Genomic DNA, 25,368 nt, shown 5'->3' on the forward strand with positions numbered 1-25,368 from the left:
AAAAAAGGCAGGAATAGCAATCAGGATCTCAAGACAAAGCAAAAGTAAAAATAGATCTAATTAAAAGAGAGAATCAGAGAAACTATTTTGATAAAAGGTATCATAGACAATGAAATGACACCACATTTTTTTAAGCCAGGTTTCTCTGATAAAGACCTCTTTGCTCAAATATATGGGGAACTGAGTCAAATTTATAAAAATAAGAGGCATTCCATTTAATGGACATGAAATGGCAGCTTCAGAAAAAGAGATCAAAGTTATAGTTATAGGAAAACTATATATATTTATATAGTCCTATGCTCTAAATTATTACTAAAAAGGAGAGACAAAACAACTGTGAGATATCACTTCACATTTATCAGAAGTGAAAAATGCTGGGTTGGGGAAAATATGCACACACAAATAAATTTTTGATGGAGTTGTCCAACTATTCCAGAAAATAACCTGGAATTATCCCCAAAGAGTTATAAAACTGTTTATACCTTTTAATCCAACATTACAGGTTCAAGGAGATCAAAGAAAAAGAAAAAAGACCTATATGTAGGGGGGACAGCTAGGTGGTACAGTGGATAGAGAACCAGCCCTGAAGTCAGGAGGACCTGAGTTCAAATTTGGCCTCAAACACTTAACACTTCTGCCTGTGTGACCCTGGGCAAGTCACTTAATCCCAATTACCTCAGAAAAAAGAAAAGAAAAGAAAAGAAAAAGAATATTCAAAAGACCTATATGTAGAAAAATATAACAACATTTTTTTTCTATGGTGCCAAAGAAATGGAAATTGAGTGGATGCCCATCAGTTGGAGAATACTGAACAAGCTATGGTATATGAATGTGATGGAATACTCTTGTGCTTTAAGAAATGACAAGGAAGACCTAAATGAATTGATGTAAAGTGAAATGAACAGAACTAGGAGATCACTATATACAGAAATAGTAATGTTGAAATGATGATCAACTGTCAAAGACTTAGCTACTCTTATCAATAGGGTGACCCAAGACTATTCCAAAGGACCCATGATGAAAAATGTCATCTACCTCCAGAAAGAGAGAACTGATAAACTATGAGTGCAGATCGAGATATAGTTTTCTCCCTTTATTTTTGTGGCATTATAGTTAAAATGGAAATATGTTTAGGAGGATTTACATGTATAATTGATAGCTTATAACCTGCCTTCTCTGTAGGTGGGGAAAGGGCAGGAAGAGAGAATTTGGGACTCAAAAAAAAAAAAAAAGACTATCTAAAATCAATACCTATTTTTTAAAAAGAGAGAAAAGGTCATTAGATCTGGCATTTAAATGATTACTAGTAACTTTGTAAAGAGGAGCGTCATTTATGTGGTGAAGTTGGGAGCCATATTGCAAAGGATTGCGAAGAGGGAAAAGGAAGTAGAGAGAGGGAAATCTTGGCTGAGGAAGGGAGGAGAGAGGGATGAGAACTGAAGGGAATGGCAGTGGGGTCCGAAGGGCACGTTTAATGCAGTTAAGTGGGAACTTCTATGTGGGGAACTAGAGGAAACGCTTAGAATATCTGGTCGGCGTCCTGGGAGGCTGGGGCTCTCATCTGAGAAGGGAGAGACTCTCCGCAGTGGAGGTGAAGGCCCGGGCTGTTGCAACGATGGGCAGAGGGCACAGCCGTGAAGGCCGAGGGCAGGGCATCGGGGTGGGACGGAAAGCAGCCCAGCTTGGCTGGATTATGGGACACACCATAAAGCACTGAAAGAACTGGTAGATGTGATTACTGAGTGAGCAAACTGGCTTGGGGCTTAGGTGCCTCCTTGAGGTGTCAAGGATTAAACAGATTTCTTCAGCCTTGCCCTCAAAGCCCTTGCCAGCTCCAGACTGGTTTGCTTCTTTGTTTCGGCCCAACTGGCTTACCGACGGCTCCCGCCTCCATGACTTTGCACAAATTGTCTACACACCTGGGACGGCTTGAGCCTTGCCTCTGCCTCTCGGATCCCTTAATTCCCTGTCACACTCATCTAAAGTGTCACCTCCCACAGGAAGTCTTTTCTGATTCCCTAGTGTTGATGTTCTCTCTCTTAACTCAAATTATACTGTATTCATTTAGGTTTAAATGTATTTTCTTGGTTCAGTGAATAGAGTATTAGACTTGGCGTTAGGAAGTCAAATCCTGTGTGACCCTGAGCAAGCCATTTAATTTCCATTAGCCTCTGTTTCCCTAACTGTAAAATGGGGATAATAAAACCTTACAGGGTTGTTGTGAGGATTAAATAATAATTGTGAAATGCTTACAAGCCTAATAGTGCTACACAGCCACACCTGCTTGAGCTATTGTGATCATTACTTAACTAGTAATAATAATGATAACACTTGGAGGACAGATATGCTTTTTTCTTTTTTGTCTTTGCATAGTCAGTGTTTAGTACACGATCTTTCATATAGTAGATACTTACAAAAACATATTGAATGAATAAATTTGCAAAAAAGTCGAGTTTTCAAAATGCCCGCTAGGTAAGGTAGATTTTAACTATGATTAAAATCCTACAACTATTATGAAAGGGACGACTACTGGACATTTAAAAAAAGAAGAGGTGATTACATAGAGCCAGGCTAGTTGCAGCAAGTGTAGAACATGGCAGACTAACCTTTCTTTTTTTCTTTTTGAGTCTCCAAACTAGGATATACAAGGAATAACATAGATATAGGTTAACTAGGCTTTAGGATAGGCTTGTCCTGGACAAGTGGAGAACAGACGGGCCGGGCAACGGCCTAGGCAGGTGGGTCGGGAAGGAGTTGAATGGCTGGACCGAAAGAGTGCCCATCCACGGTTCCGCGCCAACTTGGTGGGAGGACACCGGTGGAGACCCCCAGGGATCCTGTGCTTGGCCAAGCAATGCTTAGTATTTCTCAGTAACTCGGGTAACACGTGACAAACATGGGATTCTGAAGAAGCGGCGTGAAGGATTTCAGCAAAGCAATGTCTGGGCAAGACAAGCAAGAACTAGGGAGAATCACAAAGTCGCTGGTCTCTCTGCAAAGTGAACCAAGAACCGAGAAGGCTCCAGCACATCGGGTGCAATCCTTTATATGGAAGGGACAGATACTACCCATTGAATGAATTGATAAACACTTTTAAAGCACTTATTATATGCTGACTTTGGAGTTACAAAGAAAGACAGACATGATCCCTGCTCACAAAGAACTCACATTCTAATGGAGGAGGCAACATGTTAGATACATAGGTACATAGGAGAGTCTCTTTCTCTCCTGTCCTTCTATCATATGTTCAAGTATCTGTCTAGTCGGTCTGTCTGTTGTTTGTCCATCCATATCTATCTATCTATCTATTCTATCTGTCTGCCTGTCCTTCCATCTGTCCATCTATGTGCCTGCCTATCTGCTTCTCTATCCATTTGTTTTTCCTGTCTATCGCTCTATCTTTCTATACATATTCTCTCTACACAAAGATTTATAAATATAGATATGCCCTCTACTTAGACGTATTCACAGATCTATAGAGGAAGGTGCCAGGGGGTGGGTGGGTAGGGTGAGAAGCTCGAGGAAAATGAAGGGCAGAAGTGAAGGGCAGAGTATTTTAGGCATGAGAGACACAGGTCAGTGAGGTGGGAGATGGAGCAGGACCTGCAGGAGGACCAGTGATGCTGGAGGACGTAGGAAATGCAGGGAGTGAAGTGGAAGATGACCGCTATAGGTTTTGTCTGCATGGCAGAGGGGAGCTCCCACCCTGATGAAATCACGGAGCATTTTCTGGGTAAAGTTGTAGGTGACACGCTTACAGTCTGCACCAAAGAGAAGGACAGCCCAGGACTGGATCTTCTCACCAGGATGCACAGGCTAGGACCTTGGACCCACTCCTGGGTTCAGAAATGGGCTTTACACTAAGTGAGGCGCGGCCTGAGCAGTGATTTGTGTGAAAAGGACCAGGAGATTCTGGTGGATGGAAAAGCCAGGGTGACACAGCAGCGTGACACGGCGACCCAGAGAATGAGGGCCACTGAAAGCCCCCTCACGAGAGGCCGAGCGTTTGCATCCGGGGGCTGCTGGGCAGCCGTGGCTTTGGGAAGGACGCCAACAGACTAGTGACCAGAGGAGGATGGCCAGGAGTCTCAAGACCATACCAAGTAGGGAGAAAGGAAATGGGGGTTTGTGCCTGGGGAAGAGAAAATGCAGGCAGGTTAGCTGTACCTGATCTAAAATTATATTATAAAGCAGCAGTCACCAAAACCATTTGGTATTGGCTAAGAAATAGATTAGTGGATCAGTGGAAAAGGCTAGGCTCACAAGACAGAATAGTCAACTATAGCAATCTAGTGTTTGACAAACCCAAAGCCCCTAACTTCTGGGAAAAGAATTCATTATTTGATAAAAACTGCTGGGATAATTGGAAATTAGTATGGCAGAAATTAGGCATGGACCCACACTTAACACCATATACCAAGATAAGATCAAAATGGGTCTATGACCTAGGCATAAAGAACGAGATTATAAATAAATTAGAGGAACATAGAATAGTTTATCTCTCAGACTTGTGGAGGAGAAAGAAATTTGTGACCAAAGATGAACTAGAGACCATTACTGATCACAGAATAGAAAATTTCGATTACATCAAATTAAAAAGCCTTTGTACAAATAAAACTAATGCAAACAAGATTAGAAGGGAAGCAACAAACTGGGAAAACATTTTCACAGTTAAAGGTTCTGATAAAGGCCTCATTTCCAAAATATATAGAGAACTGACTCAAATTTATAAGAAATCAAGCCATTCTCCAATTGATAAATGGTCAAAGGATATGAACAGACAATTTTCAGAGGATGAGATTGAAACTATTACCACTCATATGAAAGAGTGTTCCAAATCACTATTGATCAGAGAAATGCAAATTAAGACAACTCTGAGATACCACTACACACCTGTCAGATTGGCTAAGATGACAGGAAAAAATAATGATGAATGTTGGAGGGGATGCGGGAAAACTGGGACACTAATGCATTGTTGGTGGAGTTGTGAACGAATCCAACCATTCTGGAGAGCAATCTGGAATTATGCCCAAAAAATTATCAAATTGTGCATACCCTTTGATCCAGCAGTGTTTCTATTGGGCTTATATCCCAAAGAAATACTAAAGAAGGGAAAGGGACCTGTATGTGCCAAAATGTTTGTAGCAGCCCTGTTTGTAGTGGCCAGAAACTGGAAATTGAATGGATGCCCATCAATTGGAGAATGGCTGAATAAATTGTGGTATGTGAATATTATGGAATATTATTGTTCTGTAAGAAATGACCAGCAGGATGAATACAGAGAGGCTTGGAGAGACCTACATGAACTGATGCTAAGTGAAATGAGCAGAACCAGGAGATCATTATACACTTCGACAACGATATTGTATGAGGACATATTTTGATGGAAGTGGATTTCTTTGACAAAGAGACCTGAGTTTCAATTGATAAATGACGGACAGAAGCAGCTACACCCAAAGAAAGAACACTGGGAAACGAATGTGAACTATCTGCATTTTTGTTTTTCTTCCCGGATTATTTATACCTTCTGAATCCAATTCTCCCTACGCAACAAGAGAACTGTTCGGTTCTGCAAACATATATTGTATCTAGGATATACTGCAACATATCCAACATATAAAGGACTGCTTGCCATCTAGGGGAGGAGGTGGAGGGAGGGAGGGGAAAAAAAAAAATCGGAACAGAAATGAGTGTAAATATAATGTAATTATTAAATAAAAAAATTTAAAAAAAAAAAAAAAAAAAAAAAGAAAAAAAGAAAATGCAGGCAGGTTTCAGGCTGATATAAGGGGGGGAACCCCAAAGACTTCCTGACAATTAGAGCTTTGCAAAAATGTGCTGGGCGGGGGAGGTGGGGAGGTCCCCCAAGGCCTTATCAAGGACACTGTTGCAGAAGAGGGACCTCATGTTCCAGTGTGGGTTGGAGTAGGTGGTCGCAGAGATCAGTCCCAAAGGGGAGAGAGAGAGAGAGAGAGAGAGAGAGAGAGAGAGAGAGAAGGGAGGGGCGTGGATTCAGTTTTGCTACAACAACAAAACTTTCTAAGCATTAAATCTCTTCACAATCTGGCCTCAGCTTTCCTTTCCAGGCCTATTATACGTCATTCCCTTCACTGCAAGGTCAAACTGGATTTCTTCCTGTTCCTCCTATTTGGTACTTTTCCCCTTTTTCTGGGGTTTTTCTCAGATCTTGAACCTACTTTGAATGCTCTCACACATCATTCCCACCTCTGAAGATTCCTAAAGAATCAGTTCTACTACACCTTTTACATGAAGATTTCCTTTATGACTGTTCCCCACTTCTCCCAAATCCATATATTTTGTATATCTCTCTCTATATACATGTTTTCTCCCCTTATTAAATGTATGCTCCTTGAGGGCACGCTCTATTTTGCTTTTATTTTTGACACCCCATGCGCTCTACAAATGTTAACTATTATTATTTAATAAGATAATAATTATAAAGTTCTTAACAAAGTGCCTGGTATGTAGTAAAATCTATGTAAGTGTTAGCTATTATTATTATTGAATGAGCTAATAATTATAAATTCTTAGTACAGTGCCTTAAATACTGTTAGCATCATATAAATGTTAGTGATGGTGAAGATGAAATAAATCCTATCCATCTGGATATTCTTTTGTAATAATTAAAATTAGAAGGCAAATAAATTGTTATTAAATAGAAGGACAGCTTACAGGTTCTCTATAGGTCCTGATTAGTGTGAAAAATGTATCCATCCTTGGAAATGGTCGCAAGTATTCAGATTCACCAAATTTAAAGTTATAATTATATAAAATAGGGTAACTGGCTCCCGTCCAATATAGTAATGTGATCACTTCTGGGGATTAATTAGTCATATTAATCGAGGCCTGGATATACAAGAACTGGTTGCATCTAGTGATCAAAAGTTAACAAGAAGTATAATTTCAAGCACGGACCCCTTACTTTATAGGGTTTATACACGATGAGCACAGGTGACGAGACCATCTTTGTGTTCTAATAACTGTTCAAAGCAAATCTACAACAAAGACCTTCTCAACACTGACACTGAATCAAACACTGAGCTTGGGGCCTTCAATGCAAAAGTGGGCCCAGAAGAAGGTGGTGAAAGTTATGTTGGAAACTATAATTTGATATTAAACAACCCAAGAGACCAAAGGCTTCCAGGTTACTCAGAAGCCTTGACTTTTTGGCCATGGTAGGCACTGAACATCACAAAAAAAAAAAATAAATAAACGATGTCTTCCTTAGAGCAACAGGACAACTAATGTAGGAGTCATTCTAGAATCAAACGGCTGCCGTCTTTAATTTCTGCCTCTATCAGTTCCCGTGAGTTTATCATCCTTATGCAAATAATTCCCAGCTCTACGTATATAAGCCACATGTCTTTGATGAGCTATCACCGTACAGTACCAACTGCCTCTTGAATATCTTGAACTGGACATCCCATAGACATCTTAAACTCAGTAAGTTCTAACCAGAACTCTGTATTACCCAACCTTTCTATATCTATTTTCTATTCTATATCTATATAGCTATACACCATCATGGGTATTGTCACCCTCCCAGTCACCCAGGCTCACAATTTCGGTGTCATTCTCGACTCCTTATTCCTTAGAGCCCCCCACCCCTTCCAACCTTTATACCCAATCTATCGCCAAGCCTTGTTGATTCGATCCTCATAATATCTCTCATACGTGCCCCCTTCTCTCCCCCGACACTGCTACCACTCTCAAGCTCGCACTCCTGTCTGGACTATTAACTGCCCGCGGGTGGGGCTGCTTTCCCAGCTCTCCCCTCTCCAGTCCATCCTCCGCTCGGCTGTCAGACTGATTCTCCTAAAGCATGTCCGACTGTGTCACTCACTACTCAGTGACTTCCGGTGGCTGCTTATTGCCTCAAGGATCAAACATAAAAGCTCATCTGGCTGAAATTTAAAGCTCTTCATAACCGGCTCCATCCCTACTTCTCCAGTTTTCTTACACTTTTCTCTCTTCCCTAAGGTTAAAGCTACACTGGTCTCCTCGCTGTTCCATGATGCAACACTCCATCCTCTGACTATATTTTCACTGGCCGTCCCCAGTGCCCGGAACACTCTTGCTCCTCACCTCTGTCTCCCGGCTTCCTTTGAGACTCAGCTCAAACCCACCTTCTCTAGGAAGCATTTCACCCTCCCTGTCCCCCACCCCATGAGAGCCTTCCCTTAAATCAACTCCCATTTCTACTACAGAGTAAGCTAAATCCTAACTCCCTTCTATAGTCCTATTACTTTCTCTGTCCCTCTCCCCGCTCTCTTTCTTATAAATGTCTTACATTTTTCCCCATGTTGTCTCCTGCATTAGATTGTAAGCTCCATGAAGCCAGGGGCTATTTTTTGGTGTTTGCTTTGCTTTAATCTCCAGGTCTTAGCATAATGCCTGGAACACGGTAAGAGCTTCACAAATGCTTCTGACTGACTTTCAGCTCCACAGAGCCATTGTTTGGGGTGACAAGCTGTGGGAGCCAATGGGTCTCTTCCAATTGATTCTATACTCAGTGATCACAGAAGCCCAGAAGGCCCGGGGTACTCCGATCTACTGGTTCTCTGGGTTATCTCCTTCATTCAGAATGGTCATTTCTCCAACAAGAATATCCCTTTTCCCTATTTTGTTTTGTTTCTTTCATCTCTACCCACTGCCCCATCCTGTTCTATTCCACACCTTTATTGCCCTCCCATTCCATCATGCAGGAAGGAAACCCTTCTCTATCATTAAGCAACCCCCCCAGAGAAGTCAGTATCCAAGCAGATATTCATACAAACAAGGAGATTGGGGGAGGACAGAAATGGCCCACATTTGATCCTTGCTCTTCTCTGAACGGGTTAAAGAAGAGAAGAGGATAAATACATATAGAGTTGGAAATAAAGTATATCTTTCTCAACAGGGAAATGGAAGAAAAGAAGGGAGAAGAATTAGTGGAAGAAATTAGTCTTAAGCAAATAGTCTCTAAATATGTGGGAAAATATAGCTCTTTTTGAGGGGGGCAAAGGGAATCTGAGAGGATGCCCGTTAACTGGGGAATGCAGAAATTATAGTTTATATAGTACAAGAGATAAGGCATCATGAAGGGCAGGAGGACCTGAGTTCAAATCCAGCCTCAGACACTTAATGCCTCCTAGCTGTGTGACCCTGGGCAAGTCACTTACTCCCACTTGCCTCAGGGGGGAAAAAAGAAGAAATCCTGAAGGGGCTGATATCAGAGAAGTCTCAAGAGACTTGTAAGAACTGGTGCAGAGGTGAAAGGGAATAGAACAAAGAGGAAAAATTGTACAATTACAACAATAGGATAAAGACAATTTTGAGAGCATTAGAAACTCGGAATTGGGTGTCATGGCCTGTCACACTTCCAGAGAATTCATGATGAAATATACCATTCACCTTCAGGAGGGAGAGAGGTGAGGACTCTGAGTGCAAAATGAGACATTTCTAAAGGCAGTTTTCTTTTTCTTTTGTTCTCACTTTGTGGAGGGAAGGTTAGGGTGGGAAGGAGAAAGGTGGATTTTTGTGGATTTGGGAAAAAACAAACCTATAATTAAGAACAATAATAAAAATAACCTCCCCTTGAGCCTTGATCACTTCCTCCCACCCTCTCATCTTCTGGAGCTTCTAGAAGCGGGATTCTCCCCCAAGTACTCGGCCTTCCGGCCTGTCTCTCTCGGGCGGCCTGTTTTCTCCCACACACCGACTCCAGGCCCCAGGGAGAGGGGAGCGGGCTCACTCCTTGTGTTTCCCTTCTAGAACTCCCCCTGCCGCCATCCCCGCACTCTCTCCTCCTCTGAAGTGGCTCTGTCTTGGCTGCTGCCACACGACCAGTTTCGAGGCCATTTTCCCCCGTCCTGGAGTCCAGCATCTGACTCCGTCTTCCTCATTTCTCCCTCTGCCCTCCTTCTCGGAGACATTAGATAAGCCGCCATCCCTCAGAAATCTCCACGACCCCTCAGTCTGCCAGCCCTCCGCTTTCAGGGCAGCACCTCCCCTTGCCCTGGGCCGACAACCGGCTCTCCCTGTCAGCCATGACCGCACTGAGCCCCATGCTCCCCTTTCCGGTCCTACGGCCCAGCTTTCCCTCTGCCCCTGCCCTTTCCACGGGTCCGACTTCTGCCCCCCGTCAGGGCCCGGCTTCTGCCTTTTTTGCTTTTCAGTACTTCGCCCAGCGCCGGCCGCAGAGGTGCTGGATCCGTGCTCCCCGAGGGCTCCCCCGGTCCCGTCCCCTCGGTCTCCGCCCGCTCGCCGGCCGCAGAGGTGCTGGATCTGTGCTCCCCAAGGGCTCCCCCCAATCCCGTCCCCTCGGTCTCCGTCCGCTCGCCGGCCGCAGAGGTGCTGGATCCGTGCTCCCCGAGGGCTCCCCCCGGTCCCGTCCCCTCCGTCTCCGCCCGCTCGCCGGCCGCAGAGGTGCTGGATCTGTGCTCCCCAAGGGCTCCCCCCAATCCCGTCCCCTCGGTCTCCGTCCGCTCGCCGGCCGCAGAGGTGCTGGATCCGTGCTCCCCGAGGGCTCCCCCCGGTCCCGTCCCCTCCGTCTCCGCCCGCTCGCCGGCTGCTCCCACTACGGACTCTCAGGGAAACCGGATCAACGCAAAGCTTTGGCTCCAAGAAGCGCTTCAGGGGGACAAGCTGGGAAGCTAGACGCCGGCTCCCCCCAGGGAAAAGTCTGGGCCTCTCGGAGGCTGGGACGGGGCAGCCTCCGCCGGGGCACGACTTCGGGCTGCGTTGCAGCAGGACCGACCGAGGTTAGGGACTGACGGTCCCTCTGCCCTCTGCGCCGGCCAGATCATGTCTGGGAAGCCCCGCGGGGCAGAGCGCTTCCGGCCACGGTGCGGGCGGCTGGTGGCACAACAGGCAGAGCCCTGGCCCGGAGTCCCAGCCTCAGACGTGTCGGCGAGTCTGTCCCAGAGTCCTCCTCTGCAAAACGGGGCTCAAACAGCCTCCTCCCGGGGTCGTGGGGAAGCAGAACCAGCTGTTTCACAAGCTCCGGGGGGTTTCAATGCCGTCATTATTACTGTCCTGGAGACCTGCGGCCAGGATGCTGAGGGGCCTCCGCCAGGGGACGGCCGACTGAAGGACCTGGGGATATGTAGCCCCAGAAACGGAGACTCTGCTTTCCTTCTGGGTTTGGTTCCAGAAGCCTTCTTGCCCCAGAAGCTGCTGGGCCTGTAGCCCCTTCTGATTGCTCATTTCCTTCCAGAACTTCATTTTTAAAAGGAGGACCCCCAGAATATATATACTGAGCACTTTCTCTCTCTCTCTGTCTCTCTCTCTGTCTCTGTTTCTGTCTCTCTCTCTCTCCATCTCTCTCTGTCTCTCTGTCTCTCTCTGTTTCTATCTCTCTGTCTCTCTGTTTCTGTCTCTCTCCATCTCTCTCTGTCTCTCTGTCTCTCTCTTTCTCGAGCACCCGGGCAGGTGCTCTGGCCATGTGCCCCCAAGCTGCCCCTCAGCACAGAATATTAGGTGCTTAGTGCCTGCTTGCTACTTTGCCTTGGCCGGGGCTTCTTGGAGGCCCTTTAAGGGGTTAGCTTTGCCCTCTGGCCCCAGGGAAGAGAACTAGGAATCGGGCAGACAGAACTGGTAGAGAGGTACAGAAAACCTTCCTAACTGTGGGAGAGCTAACTAACGCCGAGGAGAATGAGCCCTTGGGAAGCGACGCTCCATCACGGAGACTTTCCAGTGGAGCCAAGGTTAGATTCAGTCCCCGCTTGGATCCGTTCCCCCTCCCTCCCCCCATAGGCTTGCTCCATCTCTCGCCACTGTCCCCGTCTCTTTTCCCACAGTGCTCCAGGAGCTTCTTCTCTCTCCCTTGGATCATTATACTGAAACCTGTCTCTCGTCTTCAAGGTTCTCCTTCTGCTAATCGGGTCCCCCAGACCCAGCTTCCAAGAGAACGACGGTAAAGATACTCACAGCAGTGATAACTGCCACGGGGGCGGGGCTACGCCGGGCCCAAACACTTCTATGGGGCGTCCCCAAAGTCTCAGTGCGCTCGTCATCAATCTGCGCTTTTATTTCCCATCTTGAGTGTCACAGTAACCGTCGGGGAGCTACCAGAAGTCCTGGTTATCTTCATTTTCTAGGTTAGGGACCCAGAGCTCCAAGGTTTCATAGCTACTATGAGGTTCAAACCTTGGTGCAAACTTTTTGCCTCCAGGCCCAGGGCTCTTCCCGCTAGCGGGCTACAGCAGACTCCCGGATGCTCTCCAACCTATCAGTGACTCCAAGGCCCGAACGGCCGCCTCCCACTCCCACCCCCGGCCTTCTGCTCAAAGCCTCCCCCTTGAGCTGATGGTGAAATCAGAGCGAAGTCTTGATCCTTGGATGCCCTCCTCCCTTCCCTCCTCGGTGAGACCCCCACTCCCTTCCTCCACTTATCTCCCCCAGTTCCTTGTCACGCGCTCTCCACTCCTTTCTCCCGTCCAGTCCCACAGACGCAACATTTCATTTCCTGCCTCCAAATGTGCCGACAACGTCTCTCGTGCTTGACATCTTATCTACGTTTCCCAGAATTCTTACCTTTGAAGGTCGGCGCCATGAAGCTTTCCCTCACCCACCCGATTTCCTGAAATTATCTTGCCTTTACTTACTTGGGAACGAGAAAGGACCATTTCAGCGACATCGCTGAATCTCAAGATCCTGTGCCATCGCCCGGCACATAATGTTTGCTGAAACTTTGGTTGAATTTATGGATACACAAGGAATATAAAAGAACCCAGGGACCTCTCTCGCCAACGAACAAGTCACCTCGAAAAGCTAAGACAGCCAAGGACAAGTCTGAGTGCGAATGTAAACTCATCTACAAAAGATTAAGGAGGAAGGCAAGGGGAGATTCTGAACAACGTTGCCTCGCCGCGCGGTACAAAGCAGTGGAAGGGAAGACGAGGCTGCACAAAGCTTGTAATAAGAACAGTTCCCCATCATCCCCATTTATAGACGGAACTGGATGGTGGATGACCGACTAATAAAAAGTGATATTTCTCTAGTGATTGAATCTTACTATGAGCAAACGGGGGCTGAACACATCTGGCTTCTAACCCTTCATTCCTTCTCAAGAAGAGAAAAGAACCCTCAAGAAAATGAAGCTGCAAAGACTTCAGACACAGACATGCAGAGAAGATCTGGGTTGGAGGAGAGAGCTTTCAGGGAGTCCATTTTCAAGAAATCTCAAAGAGGGCAAAATTCTTTGAGAACGCAAAAGATTATAAAGGGTATTTTTATTATTACCCCCAAAAAGGCAACCGAAATAATATAAGCAATTGGCAATCTCTATTCTTGCTTTCTTATCTCTTAAATTTTTTTTCCAAAAATAAACTTGCAAACACTGGAAATAAGAGAAAGGAGCAGGTAGGTTTTCGGAGATAATTCTCGCTAGCAGATAATAGATAGCTTCACAACCACACAGTTTGCCGTGAGGTAGAAAGAATATAAAATCCCATTTGGTCTAATATTTGTTGATTTAAAAACACTAAAGAAATGCCCACTATCTCATAACACTGAGCAAACAGTGAATCTGATCTCCTTCAGTGAGCATCTCTCACACATGTGGCAACATCATACAAGATCCACTAGAAGCTGCAACTTCTTAGATCTGCTCAATCACCCTCAGATTCTTAACGATCAAATGAGACATAAACGACACATCTCTGCCAAAAGTGCTCACTACTGTCATGGAAGATGGCAGATGGAAGAGGGATTCCACAAAGAACAGGGGTTCTTAACTTGAGTTCTGTGAACGTCAATGAAGACTCACACTTCTCTAGATTGTCAAAGGGACCCATGACTCTAGAAAGATGAAGGACTTCGGTTCTAGAGCAGTGGGGTCAAATTCAAACAGGAATGGATTCCACTAGCTGCATCCTGACTTTGTAAACCACAAATGTATATCACATTGTACTGTGTTTTTATTTATTTCCCAGTTACACTCAGTGCCTGGCTCTAGCTATTCGTGTTGGCTGCGAATTTGACAGCTCTGCTCTAGAGTGTGGGATTGTACAGATGTTCCTATTTACTGGGAACATTGGACCGAAACATTGCAAAAGAGATGGGTCTGGCTGGGCATACCAGAAAAACCAAGGAGAAAAAGAATACCCATTTCCCAGATTATGACCTGTGGTTAGATGGACAGATAACTGATCATTTAGGCCATTGGTATATAGATCTTCAATAGGCACTGCAGATGCCCAAAGTGGTCCAGAATTGAATAGGAAGAGCAGGGAATGGCAGATTCTATTTGGGAAATGACAGTATTTAAGTGATTTCCAGCTGTTTCCTGCTACCCAAGCACTTAAAAAAACCCCTGCATGCTCTAAGGATGCCCTAGGAACTTTTATCAAGGGACGCCATGTTCTCTGAAGAAGCAAAATTTCAGATCACCAAAAAGACAACGGAAAGATATGGAATAGACATAAACAGTCTCCTATCCAGCAAATAGACACAGAAGATTTCAAGGGCTGGGCACTATTGAAAAAAATATAGGGCAGTTTTAGAGCAGGAGCTCTCACACAGACAAGTCAAATGTACTGGTTTCCACAAAATTAAAAAAAATTAGTAGTGGAAGACTTCGGGATGTCGGGCAACTGAAGGTTTTATGATGTTTTAGACAAAAACCGCCTAGGAGAGGGCATGGATGAGTTGGCACATTGCACAACAGAGGGAGTTTTGCCACCGATGGGATTATGGAACAAGCAGAATAGGAAGTTTCCCCTGTGGCGTAATGAATGGGAGAAAAGCACGTGTTACTGAACAGAGCCTTATTCTTTGGGCTGTATCACCGTACTTTAAAGGTGATTATTAGGGAGGGCATTTTTACCCTTGGAGTACCTGCTGGCAAGAGGATCTCTCGTGCTTGACATCTTATCTACGTTTCCCAGAATTCTTACCTTTGAAGGTCGGCGCCATGAAGCTTTCCCTCACCCACCCGATTTCCTGAAATTATCTTGCCTTTACTTACTTGGGAACGAGAAAGGACCATTTCAGCGACATCGCTGAATCTCAAGATCCTGTGCCATCGCCCGGCACATAATGTTTGCTGAAACTTTGGTTGAATTTATGGATACACAAGGAATATAAAAGAACCCAGGGACCTCTCTCGCCAACGAACAAGTCACCTCGAAAAGCTAAGACAGCCAAGGACAAGTCTGAGTGTGAATGTAAACTCATCTACAAAAGATTAAGGAGGAAGGCAAGGGGAAATTCTGAACAACATTGCCTCGCCACGCGGTACAAAGCAGTGGAAGGGAAGATGAGTCTGCACAAAGCTGGTAATAAGAACAGTTCCCCATCATCCCCATTATAGATGAAAGTGGATGGTGGATGACCGACTAATAAAAAGTGATATTTCTCTAGTGATTGAATCTTACTATGAGCAAACAGGGGCTGAACACATCTGGCTTCGAACCCTTCATTCCTTCTCAAGAAAAGAAAAAACCCTCAAGAAAATGAAGCTGCAAAGACTTCAGACACAGACATGCAGAGAAGATCTGGGTTGGAGGAGAGAGCTTTCAGGGAGTCCATTTTCAAGAAATCTCAAAGAGGGCAAAATTCTTTGAGAATGCAAAAGATTATAAAGGGTATTTTTATTATTACCCCCAAAAAGGCAACCAAAATAATATAAGCAATTGGCAATCTCTATTCTTGCTTTCTTATCTCTTAAATTTTTTTTCCAAAAATAAACTTGCAAACACTGGAAATAAGAGAAAGGAGCAGGTAGGTTTTCGGAGATAATTCTCGCTAGCAGATAATAGATAGCTTCACAACCACACAGTTTGCCGTGAGGTAGAAAGAATATAAAATCCCATTTGGTCTAATATTTGTTGATTTAAAAAAAAATATTTGGTTTCTTAAGATCACGGAATCTTATAATTTGAGGGTCGGAGGGGAAGCCCAAGTCAAATACTAAAGAAATGCCCACTATCTCATAACACTGAGCAAACAGTGAATCTGATCTCCTTCAGTGAGCATCTCTCACACATGTGGCAACATCATACAAGATCCACTAGAAGCTGCAACTTCTTAGATCTGCTCAATCATCCTCAGATTCTTAACGATCAAATGAGACATAAACGACACATCTCTGCCAAAAGTGCTCACTACTATCATGGAAGATGGCAGATGGAAGAGGGATTCCACAAAGAACAGGGGTTCTTAACTTGAGTTCTGTGAACGTCAATGAAGACTCAGACTTCTCTAGATTGTCAAAGGGACCCATGACTCTAGAAAGATGAAGGACTTCGGTTCTAGAGCAGTGGGGTCAAATTCAAACAGGAATGGATTCCACTAGCTGCATCCTGACTTTGTAAACCACAAATGTATATCACATTGTACTGTGTTTTTATTTATTTCCCAGTTACACTCAGTGCCTGGCTCTAGCTATTCGTGTTGGCTGCGAATTTGACAGCTCTGCTCTAGAGTGTGGGATTGTACAGATGTTCCTATTTACTGGGAACATTGGACCGAAACATTGCAAAAGAGATGGGTCTGGCTGGGCATACCAGAAAAACCAAGGAGAAAAAGAATACCCATTTCCCAGATTATGACCTGTGGTTAGATGGACAGATAACTGATCATTTAGGCCATTGGTATATAGATCTTCAATAGGCACTGCAGATGCCCAAAGTGGGTCCAGAATTGAATAGGAAGAGCAGGGAACGGCAGATTCTATTTGGGAAATGACAGTATTTAAGTGATTTCCAGCTGTTTCCTGCTACCCAAGCACTTAAAAAAACCCCTGCATGCTCTAAGGATGCCCTAGGAACTTTTATCAAGGGACGCTATGTTCTCTGAAGAAGCAAAATTTCAGGTCACCAAAAAGACAACGGAAAGATATGGAATAGACATAAACAGTCTCCTATCCAGCAAATAGACACAGAAGATTTCAAGGGCTGGGCACTATTGAAAAAAATATAGGGCAGTTTTAGAGCAGGAGCTCTCACACAGACAAGTCAAATGTACTGGTTTCCACAAAATTAAAAAAAATTAGTAGTGGAAGACTTCGGGATGTCGGGCAACTGAAGGTTTTATGATGTTTTAGACAAAAACCGCCTAGGAGAGGGCATGGATGAGTTGGCACATTGCACAACAGAGGGAGTTTTGCCACCGATGGGATTATGGAACAAGCAGAATAGGAAGTTTCCCCTGTGGCGTAATGAATGGGAGAAAAGCACGTGTTACTGAACAGAGCCTTATTCTTTGGGCTGTATCACCGTACTTTAAAGGTGATTATTAGGGAGGGCATTTTTACCCTTGGAGTACCTGCTGGCAAGAGGATAATGACTACGTAGTTACCACGTTATGGAGTTATCGTTTTCCCTGGTCTACATTAAAAAGCAGCCTTAAGCAAATGCCCAACTGGTACCATGTGTCACAGAAATCGAAAGAACCTTAGATATTAACGGATCAGTGAATTGATCTCTCCCATTTTACAGATGAGACAACCGAGATCCATGCTCTGGGTCTGGCTTTCTGTCAGATCGTTAGTCTTGTCGAACACACCGCCACCTTCGTCCCAGTTATCCCAATGACTAGATAGTAAATACGCGGCTTGAAGCTATTCGCCAACTTCTGAGAGTTGTGGGATCTGGGAGTCTGGAAAGACCATTCCATTTTGGAATATTTTCCTGAAGTGTGGTAAATGCTTACCGCTTGAGAGGCCATCATTTCATTAATACTCTGCTCATACTGTTCTGCCAAAATGGCCAGTTTCCTTGTCTGCTCATCTTTCAGTGTCTTCAAGATTGTTTTGTGCTCATTCTTTGGAGTAACTTCCAACTGGTGATTCTTGAGTGCTTTATACTGTTTGGTCTGGACTTTGCAAGTGTCCTGAAACTGCTTCTTGATCTGCATCTCCATGGCCTGTGTGGAAAGATGGCAGAAGAGACATAAGGAGTAAATCAAGAGTAGCTACATCAGACTTTGGCTTTTATGGATGAACTAAAGCAATGAGGAGCATTTCTTTTGCTTCTGTGCAAAATAAATACTTATTTACATAGTCGTCAAGTCAAAAGTGCTTATTGAGACCCTACTATGTGCCAGGGCACTGTGTTTTAAGCCCAAAAGATACAAACAAAAGCAAAAATAGAATTGCTGTTTCCCCCATAAGAATCCGAGCTCCTTAATTAAGCATCATTCTTTGTATCCTCTGTCTTTAGCCCTATATACTAGTGCTAAACAAGTGATAACTGATTGATTGTCTCTGTATCCTGAGTGTTTAGCATAGTACTTGACACACAGTAGGTGCTTATTGATGGAAGTGATGGTTGACGATCCAGTGTGTGGTACTCTGACAGATGAAAAAATACGACATGTTTATGATAATTATAGAAAAATTTTGTTTTAAATAAATTAAATGGATTGGACAAAGAATTTTGAACTTAAGCTGCATAAAAATGAATTGCCCAATTATGACTCTGTTTCCCTAGCAAACAGAGCACCAAGATATATTACAAAAACTGGGCCATCAATGGACACTACCTGAATCCTATCTCTTGATTGTAGTCAAAATGGAGTTCTCATTATGAAAACACTTCATATATGTGAAATATTATAAGTGAGCATCAGGTTGTCTACCCCAGCAGTGTCAAATGTACAAACACTAGCTGTGGGTTTCTGAGAAAGTCACTTCATTTTGGTCTGCCTCAGTTCTCTCATCTGCAAAATGGGCTCAGTAACAGCACTTACTTCACAGAGTTACTTGTGAGGATTAAATAGAGTAAGACAGGCAAACTTTGTAAACCTTAAAGTGCTATAAAAACAGAAGCTATTGAGGGCTGATTCTGCGCCTGATCCTGGCTGCGGTGCTGGGGAGACAGAGATAGGATAGAGCAGCCCCTGCCTTCAAGGAGCTGATGTGCTCTGGGGGGATATAACCAGGTCACAGAGACTTTCATGGGCACTGAGAACCTGGGATGAGGGAACTCCCTCTACCACCAGCGGCTGGCCCTTTTGGGTCTGTGACAAGAGATGAAGTGACAAAGTCACTGCGTGTCAGAGGCAGGACTTGACCCAGGTCTGGCTTTAAGGCTGGCTCTCAAAATAGACCACGTCCAGAAAGAGAAACACAAAGTAATTGTGCAGGGAGATACTGTAACTGGGGGACTCCGGGAAGGTGTCAGTGTGGGACTCTGAAGAAAGCTTGGGTCTTTAGAGGATGGCAGTGGGGAGGGGGCACATTCTAGGCCCTAGCTGGCCTGTGCTAAGCCCTGGAGGTGGGAGAGGGACAGTCCTGTTCAGAGATAATAATCAGGAAAAGAGAGCACATGTGTATGTGTATGTATATCTATAAAATGTATGTATCTATTCATCTAATTGATATATCAGTCTATCCATCATCCATCCATCCGCTCATCTCTCTATCCATCTGGCTAAGAGAGATCTCAGTGCAGGCTTGCATTCTCCCTCTCTCTTCTCCATCTCTTGATTCATCCACCCATTTATTTATTCCTAAATCAATCAATCATCTATCCCCAAATCAATCTGTCCCTCTGGCTATCAATCATCTATCTAACCCAATCCCTATCTATTCCTCTGTCCACCCATTTATTCTCCATCTACCCACTCACCCATCTATCCATCCATCCTTCCATTCCTAAATCAATCATCTATCCATCCCTAAATTAATCTATGTCTAGCTATCTCTCACTCATTTACCTATCTATCCATCCCTCTGTGCCCCATTTATACAACCATCCATCTATTCGTCTACACTTTTCTTTGCACACTGCACATTATAACCATATTATTCTTGAACACGACTGTCCAGAGCTATTGCACATCCATGTCCGTGACTATTCCATAGCTATTCTTGAACATGACTGTCCATCCTCTACCTCCCTGATTTTTATCTGTATCTAACTCTACAATTATCTCTCTATATAACACACATATATATATGTGTGTGTGTGTGTGTACACATGTAAATACTTATAAGTATAGACATGGATATGACTTGAACAAAGTGCTCGAGGGTTTGTTTTATTCTTGTTAACTCATTTGATTGAGAACACTATGAAATCTGGAAAGAACTCTTTGAAAGGGCTTTAGATGCCAAAGATAAGAGTTTGAGTTTTCCCCTCAAGCAAACTGGAAGTCAGTGGTTGGAACTGGAAGAAAGGCCCTGAAGAAGATACTTTACAAGGCTCGAAGACCACTGGAGAGGTTATTCGGTCCCTTCCTCTGCCCGTGAAAGGCAGGGTGGTGCAGTGGCTAGTGAGCCATTCAGAACCAGAAAGTGCCGGGTTCAAGGGCTGCCTCTGGTGGCTCCAGCTACATGTGAGGGGCAGCTCTCCGGGCTCTGGGCAGGCCCCTTGGACATCCTCCCCCGCCAGCCGCCGTACCTTGAGGTTCTTGGGCTGCTGCCGAAGCTCCATGACGTGTTTCCGGTGCAGCTCCCGCTCGCGCCTCTTGTTGTACTCCAGCTGGTTCTCCAGCTCGGTCTGGTGCTGCAGGCGGATCAGGTCCATGCGGAGCTTCTGCAGCGTGTGCAGCTGCCTGTACTCCAGCTCCCGCGTCGACTCGTCGTGCCGGATCAGCATGGCGTGCTCCATCTCCTTCTGCGTCCTCTTCTTATTGAGCTCCTGCATTCGCAGAGGGAGACAAAGGGGCGGGAGATCAACGGAGGCAGATGTGGGGATGACAGACCGGGGGGATGTGGCTAGCCGTCCCCCAGTGAGACCCATCGGCAGTTGGCAGCGTGCTTTAATGAGATGGAACGATCAGTCCAGAGGCTCGAGGCCACAAGCTATCTTTAGCCTCTGGGCTGTGATTCTACCTCTGTGAACTGGGACCACCACCTCACGCCCAAGCTAACTTCACAAAACTGACATATTTATACAGCCCCAATAACACACAGTAGGTGCTCAAAAATGTTCTTCTGAGAAACGTCTACAAATTTCCTGAATTTATTGGAAATATTCTATTTTTATATGTACTAGCTAGATGGCAGCCTGAAAGAGGGAGGGAAAAAACTCTGTCCTCGGACACTCAACTAGCTAGGTGGTTCCGGGAAAGTCACTTAGCTTTGGGGATAATAATAGCATTTCCTTCCTCTCAGGATTATTGTGAGGATCAAATGAAATCGTATTTCTAAAGTGCCTCATATATCACAGGTACTTAATAAATGCTTATTTCCTTCCCTTCCTTTTACCTGAAATCTCAGAACCAGGGACAGTTTAGTAGATGAAGCCAGAACTTAAGATTTGAAAACTTCCCTGTCTGGGTTTATTTTGATTTTTTTCTGGTTTTTTTGGACTATAGTCTTTTGGAGTGGTGGAGGACAGGATGATGGGACAGGGAGAGAGGGGCTCGGGATTGCTGGAAGAGAAGAAAATCCTGGCAGCTCATTTCTCTCCCATAATCCATCAAGGCAGAAAATACAGAAATCCCTTCAATTCCTAATTTTATCTGTGACATCATGTCTATATCTATTCATATCAGGCACTTCTTAAGTGTCTGCTGAGAGGCAGGAGAACGCCGTACAAAGTAACAGAAAGATTGTGTGATGATCAATTATGATAGACTTAGCTCTTCTCAGCAATATGGCGATCCAAGACAATTCCAATAGACTTGGATGGAAAATACCCTCCATATTCAGAGAATCAACTATGGAGACTGAATACGAATTGAAGCATACTATTTTCAGCTTTTTTGGGTTCTTTTTATGCTTTTTTGTTCTGATTTTTCTTTTATAACACGACTAATATGGAAATATGTTTAAAATTGTACGCGTATAATCTAAATCGGGTTGTTTAATGTTTTGGGGAAGGGAGAGGCAAGGGAGGGAGAAAAAAAATTGGAACTCAAAATCTTGCAAAAATGAATGATGAACTATCTTTACATGTAATTGGAAATATAAAATACTATTCAAAATAAGTGTTTGCTGAGATAAACTGAATGACACAGGAAGAGAACTGCAAATTTAGGCTTTCTGTCCCTCTGTAGAGAGCACCCACTGTCAAAGTGCCTCCAGTCTCTGGAAAAAAAAAAAAAAAAACCCTAGGTTTTTAAAAAAATAATGTGTGTGTGTGTGTGTGTTTGGGAAATGTTTGGTTTTCTTCTCAGCCCAAAAAATAAATTCTTTTCCTGGGTAGTCATGTTTTTCCAATCCCCATTTGCCCCCTAGATGGCACCAAAGGGTAACCAGTCATCCCCAGAGCATCCTGCCATCACTCCATACCTTGCTCCGGGGGACCAGGAGGAATCCAATAGGATGCTTCCTATGGATGTGGGTCCTTGTCAGGCCACCGAGTGGTTAACCCTATCGTGCCAGGGCCCCTTGTTAGAGTCACATGGCTCGCGCACTGATTCTTTCAAACACTAGGGGTTTTCTAGGAATAAGAGCTAGTGAGAAAGCATTGCAGGGGAGCTTGGGAAGAGGAGGTCCCTATACTCTGAGCGGAATTGATTAGGGGAGTAAAGGAAAACACGGAAAACAAAGCACAAAGCACCTTGACTAGATCACACAAGAATGACCTAAACAGGAATTCCAAATAGTGGGGAAACAGAGAATGCTACAAAGAGTGAAAAAAAGAGAGAAGAGAGCAAATGAGAGAGACTAAAGGAAGGGAGGGAGAAAGAGAGAGAGAGAGAGAGAGAGAGAGAGAGAGAGAGAGAGAGAGAGAGAGAGAAAGAGAGAGAGAGAGAGAGAAGAGGAGAGAGAGAGAGAGAGAGAGAGAGAGAGAGAGAGAGAGAGAGAGAGAAAGAAAGAAGAGAAGAGAGGGAGGGAAAGAATATGAATGAGAGAGAATATACTTCTGAAGACAGGGAGGAAGAAATAGAGACACACAGAGAGAGAATACCTCTGGAAGATGAAGGATCATAGAATTTAAGACTAAGAACCAGTGGAAAGGATACCGGAATTGGAGTTATTAAGTCTGGATTCAAATCCTATTATTACCTACTACTCAGTTTCCTAAAATACTAAAATGTGTTTTCCACATCCAGTTCTGCGATCTCACTAGCCCCCAAAATGGTTAGTTCAGAACCTTGAGCCACAAAACAGCGGGCAGCCCCTGGGGACCATCTTTGCTTACAAAGCCTTCTTTCCTTTCCTTCCTTGACTCCATTCTTTCTCCTCCTCCTATTCCTCTTGCTTTTCTTCTCTTTTTCTTTTCTTTCCTTCCTTCCTTCCTTCCTTCCTTCCTTCCTTCCGTCCTTCTCTCTCTCTCTCTTTCTTTCTTGAACAATCCAAGTCTTTTTGTCTTGTCTAATGGAAGGACTATAGGCCTGTCACTAGCTTCCCTGATGACATAATAATGGGTGATCCTGGGTAAACATCTTTGAACTGTGGATCTTTGTGTGTTCAATCATAAAACAGGGCTAATAGCCACATTTCCTACCATCCTAGTGAGAAAGAAATGCAGTTATCAATTTAAAATTGTAAAAAATAATCATTGATATTTACACAGCCCTTTAAATTATGCAAAGAACTTGTATACATTATCTCATGTGAGCCTCATGGTATCCTTCTGAGGTAGGCGATACTATTTCCCCCTTTTACAGATGAGGGAACCGAGGCTATCCAAACTTCCAGTTTGGTGGTCCAGGAGATAGAGCGGTGGGCCTGGAAACAGGAAAACTTAATAATTGTGTTGATCCTGGGCAAGCCACTTAATTTCTATCTGCCTCAGTTTCCTAATCTGTAAAATGCAGATGACAATAAAAATGAAAATGATAATGACACTTTAAGACTTGTTGTGAGGATCAGATGAGATAATAATTGTGAAGTGCTTGTCACACAGTAAGTATTATATAAACATTAGTTACTATGGTGAAGATGATTACTACTAAACCCAGAAGGCATTTCTTGGTCCTTCTCCTTGATCTCTTGCTCCTTACTGCTGGACCGTATAGCTATCGGGGATACCTCATCTTTCCAGGATCTCCTCTTCCCCGTCTGACCAATGTTCTCCCTGTAATACGACCATCCATGCCCTGCCTCTATTCATGGTTAAACCTCCAAACTGTCCAAGGGCCTTTCTCCTCTTTCTCTGGGCCTGCTCCCAGGCATTTCATGAACCTCCTTGGGTTCGGCTAGGTGGTGACAGGGGAGGCGCGGCTGTTCTGACTTCAAATCCCATGTGGGCACCCATTATTGGTGTGGCCTGGGCAGGCTGCTCCCCCCGTAGTACCTTAGCTGCCTCATGCATAAAATCAGGGCTCCTGACGCTGGCTGAGAGGGTGCCGTGTGGGCGGCCGGAGCGTGGAGGAAAAGGTTGGAGGCAGTCAGGGTGGGAAAGAGAATCAGTGGGGACAAAATGAGGGAAAGGATGGCAAGGACGTGAATTTGCAATGAAGATCCCATCTCCTCTCGCCTGGACTGCAACAGCCTCCATCCCCCGCCTGGATATTCTGAGTGTGTGAATGTATATGTGTAAATGTGAATTTGTGTCTGTGTGACCCCAGTACGGGTCTGGCTATATTACCTGATATGATGGGAAGCCCATTTGCCACACTTTTGCTCCAGAAGCATCAATGGCTCCCTATTATCTCCAGGGATCAGGGACAAGGTTTTCTACTGAATATAATACAATCTGATTCCAATCTCACACCTTCCTCCCCTCTGCTAACTCTACTAACCCCAGCCCTCCGGCTGCCGGGCTGTTTCTATACATGCTTCTCCTTCTCCATGACTTTGCCCAGGCTAGCCCCCGTGCTTTTTGCATCTCTGCCTCTAGTTCTCTTCAAGGTTCAGATTAAGTGCTACCTTCTCCACGAAGCCTTCCTTGACAGTGTATATGTGGGTGTGACTGTGACTGTGCATGTGGTGCAAGAAGATTGAACAGGTAGGAGGAGACTGGGTTTTGAAGGGTCTGAATCCTCAAATGGGGAATTTTGTATTTAATCCTGAAGGTGCTGGGGAGCCACTGCAGTTTACTGAGTAGGAGAGGTCAGACCTGGAGTTTGGGAAAATCCCTTTTGGTGACTAAATGGGGAAGGGGTTGGAGCAGGGAGAGACATGAAACAGGTGAGGGATGAGGGCCTGAAGCAGGGTGGAAGCAGGGGAGAAGGGGGCATGGTGGAGAGATGCTGCAGAGAGGAAGTGGACAGACATCGGAACGGGGAGATTGAGAGACAGTGAGGAGTCCGAGATGACTCCTAAGCTGTGAGCCTGGGGCCTAGGAGGATGGTGATGTCCTCGAGAGTAGCAGGGAACATTAGAAGGGGAGAGAGTCTGGGAAGAGGACACTAGATCATTTTAGGACACATGGAGTTTAAAACGTCTACAGGACACTTTCAATAAGTGACTGGAACCGGAGGTCAGCACAGAGAGGGGATCTGGAGAAGCAGATCTGAGAATCACTGGCCTAAGGAACTGAATCCCTGGGAGCTGAGGAGATCCCTATGAAGAGCAAA

The 25,368-nt window shown here is 44.6% G+C and overlaps 1 protein-coding gene across 8 annotated transcripts in view; it reads right to left on the reverse strand.

Moving 5' to 3' along the window:
- The window catches only part of TAOK3 (TAO kinase 3), a 234,201-nt gene that overhangs the window by 5,876 nt on the left and 202,957 nt on the right, over positions 1-25,368 (reverse strand). For all 8 annotated transcript variants that reach the window (XM_051972882.1, XM_051972887.1, XM_051972883.1 and 5 more), the window contains 2 exons: positions 20,352-20,591; positions 17,659-17,871 (listed from right to left, as the gene is read on the reverse strand). In XM_051972882.1, coding sequence (XP_051828842.1) covers positions 17,659-17,871; positions 20,352-20,591 — 453 coding nt within the window. The remainder of the gene's footprint in view (positions 1-17,658; positions 17,872-20,351; positions 20,592-25,368) is intronic.

This window comes from Antechinus flavipes, chromosome 1 (genome assembly GCF_016432865.1).
Source record: "Antechinus flavipes isolate AdamAnt ecotype Samford, QLD, Australia chromosome 1, AdamAnt_v2, whole genome shotgun sequence".
Lineage (NCBI taxonomy): Eukaryota > Metazoa > Chordata > Mammalia > Dasyuromorphia > Dasyuridae > Antechinus > Antechinus flavipes.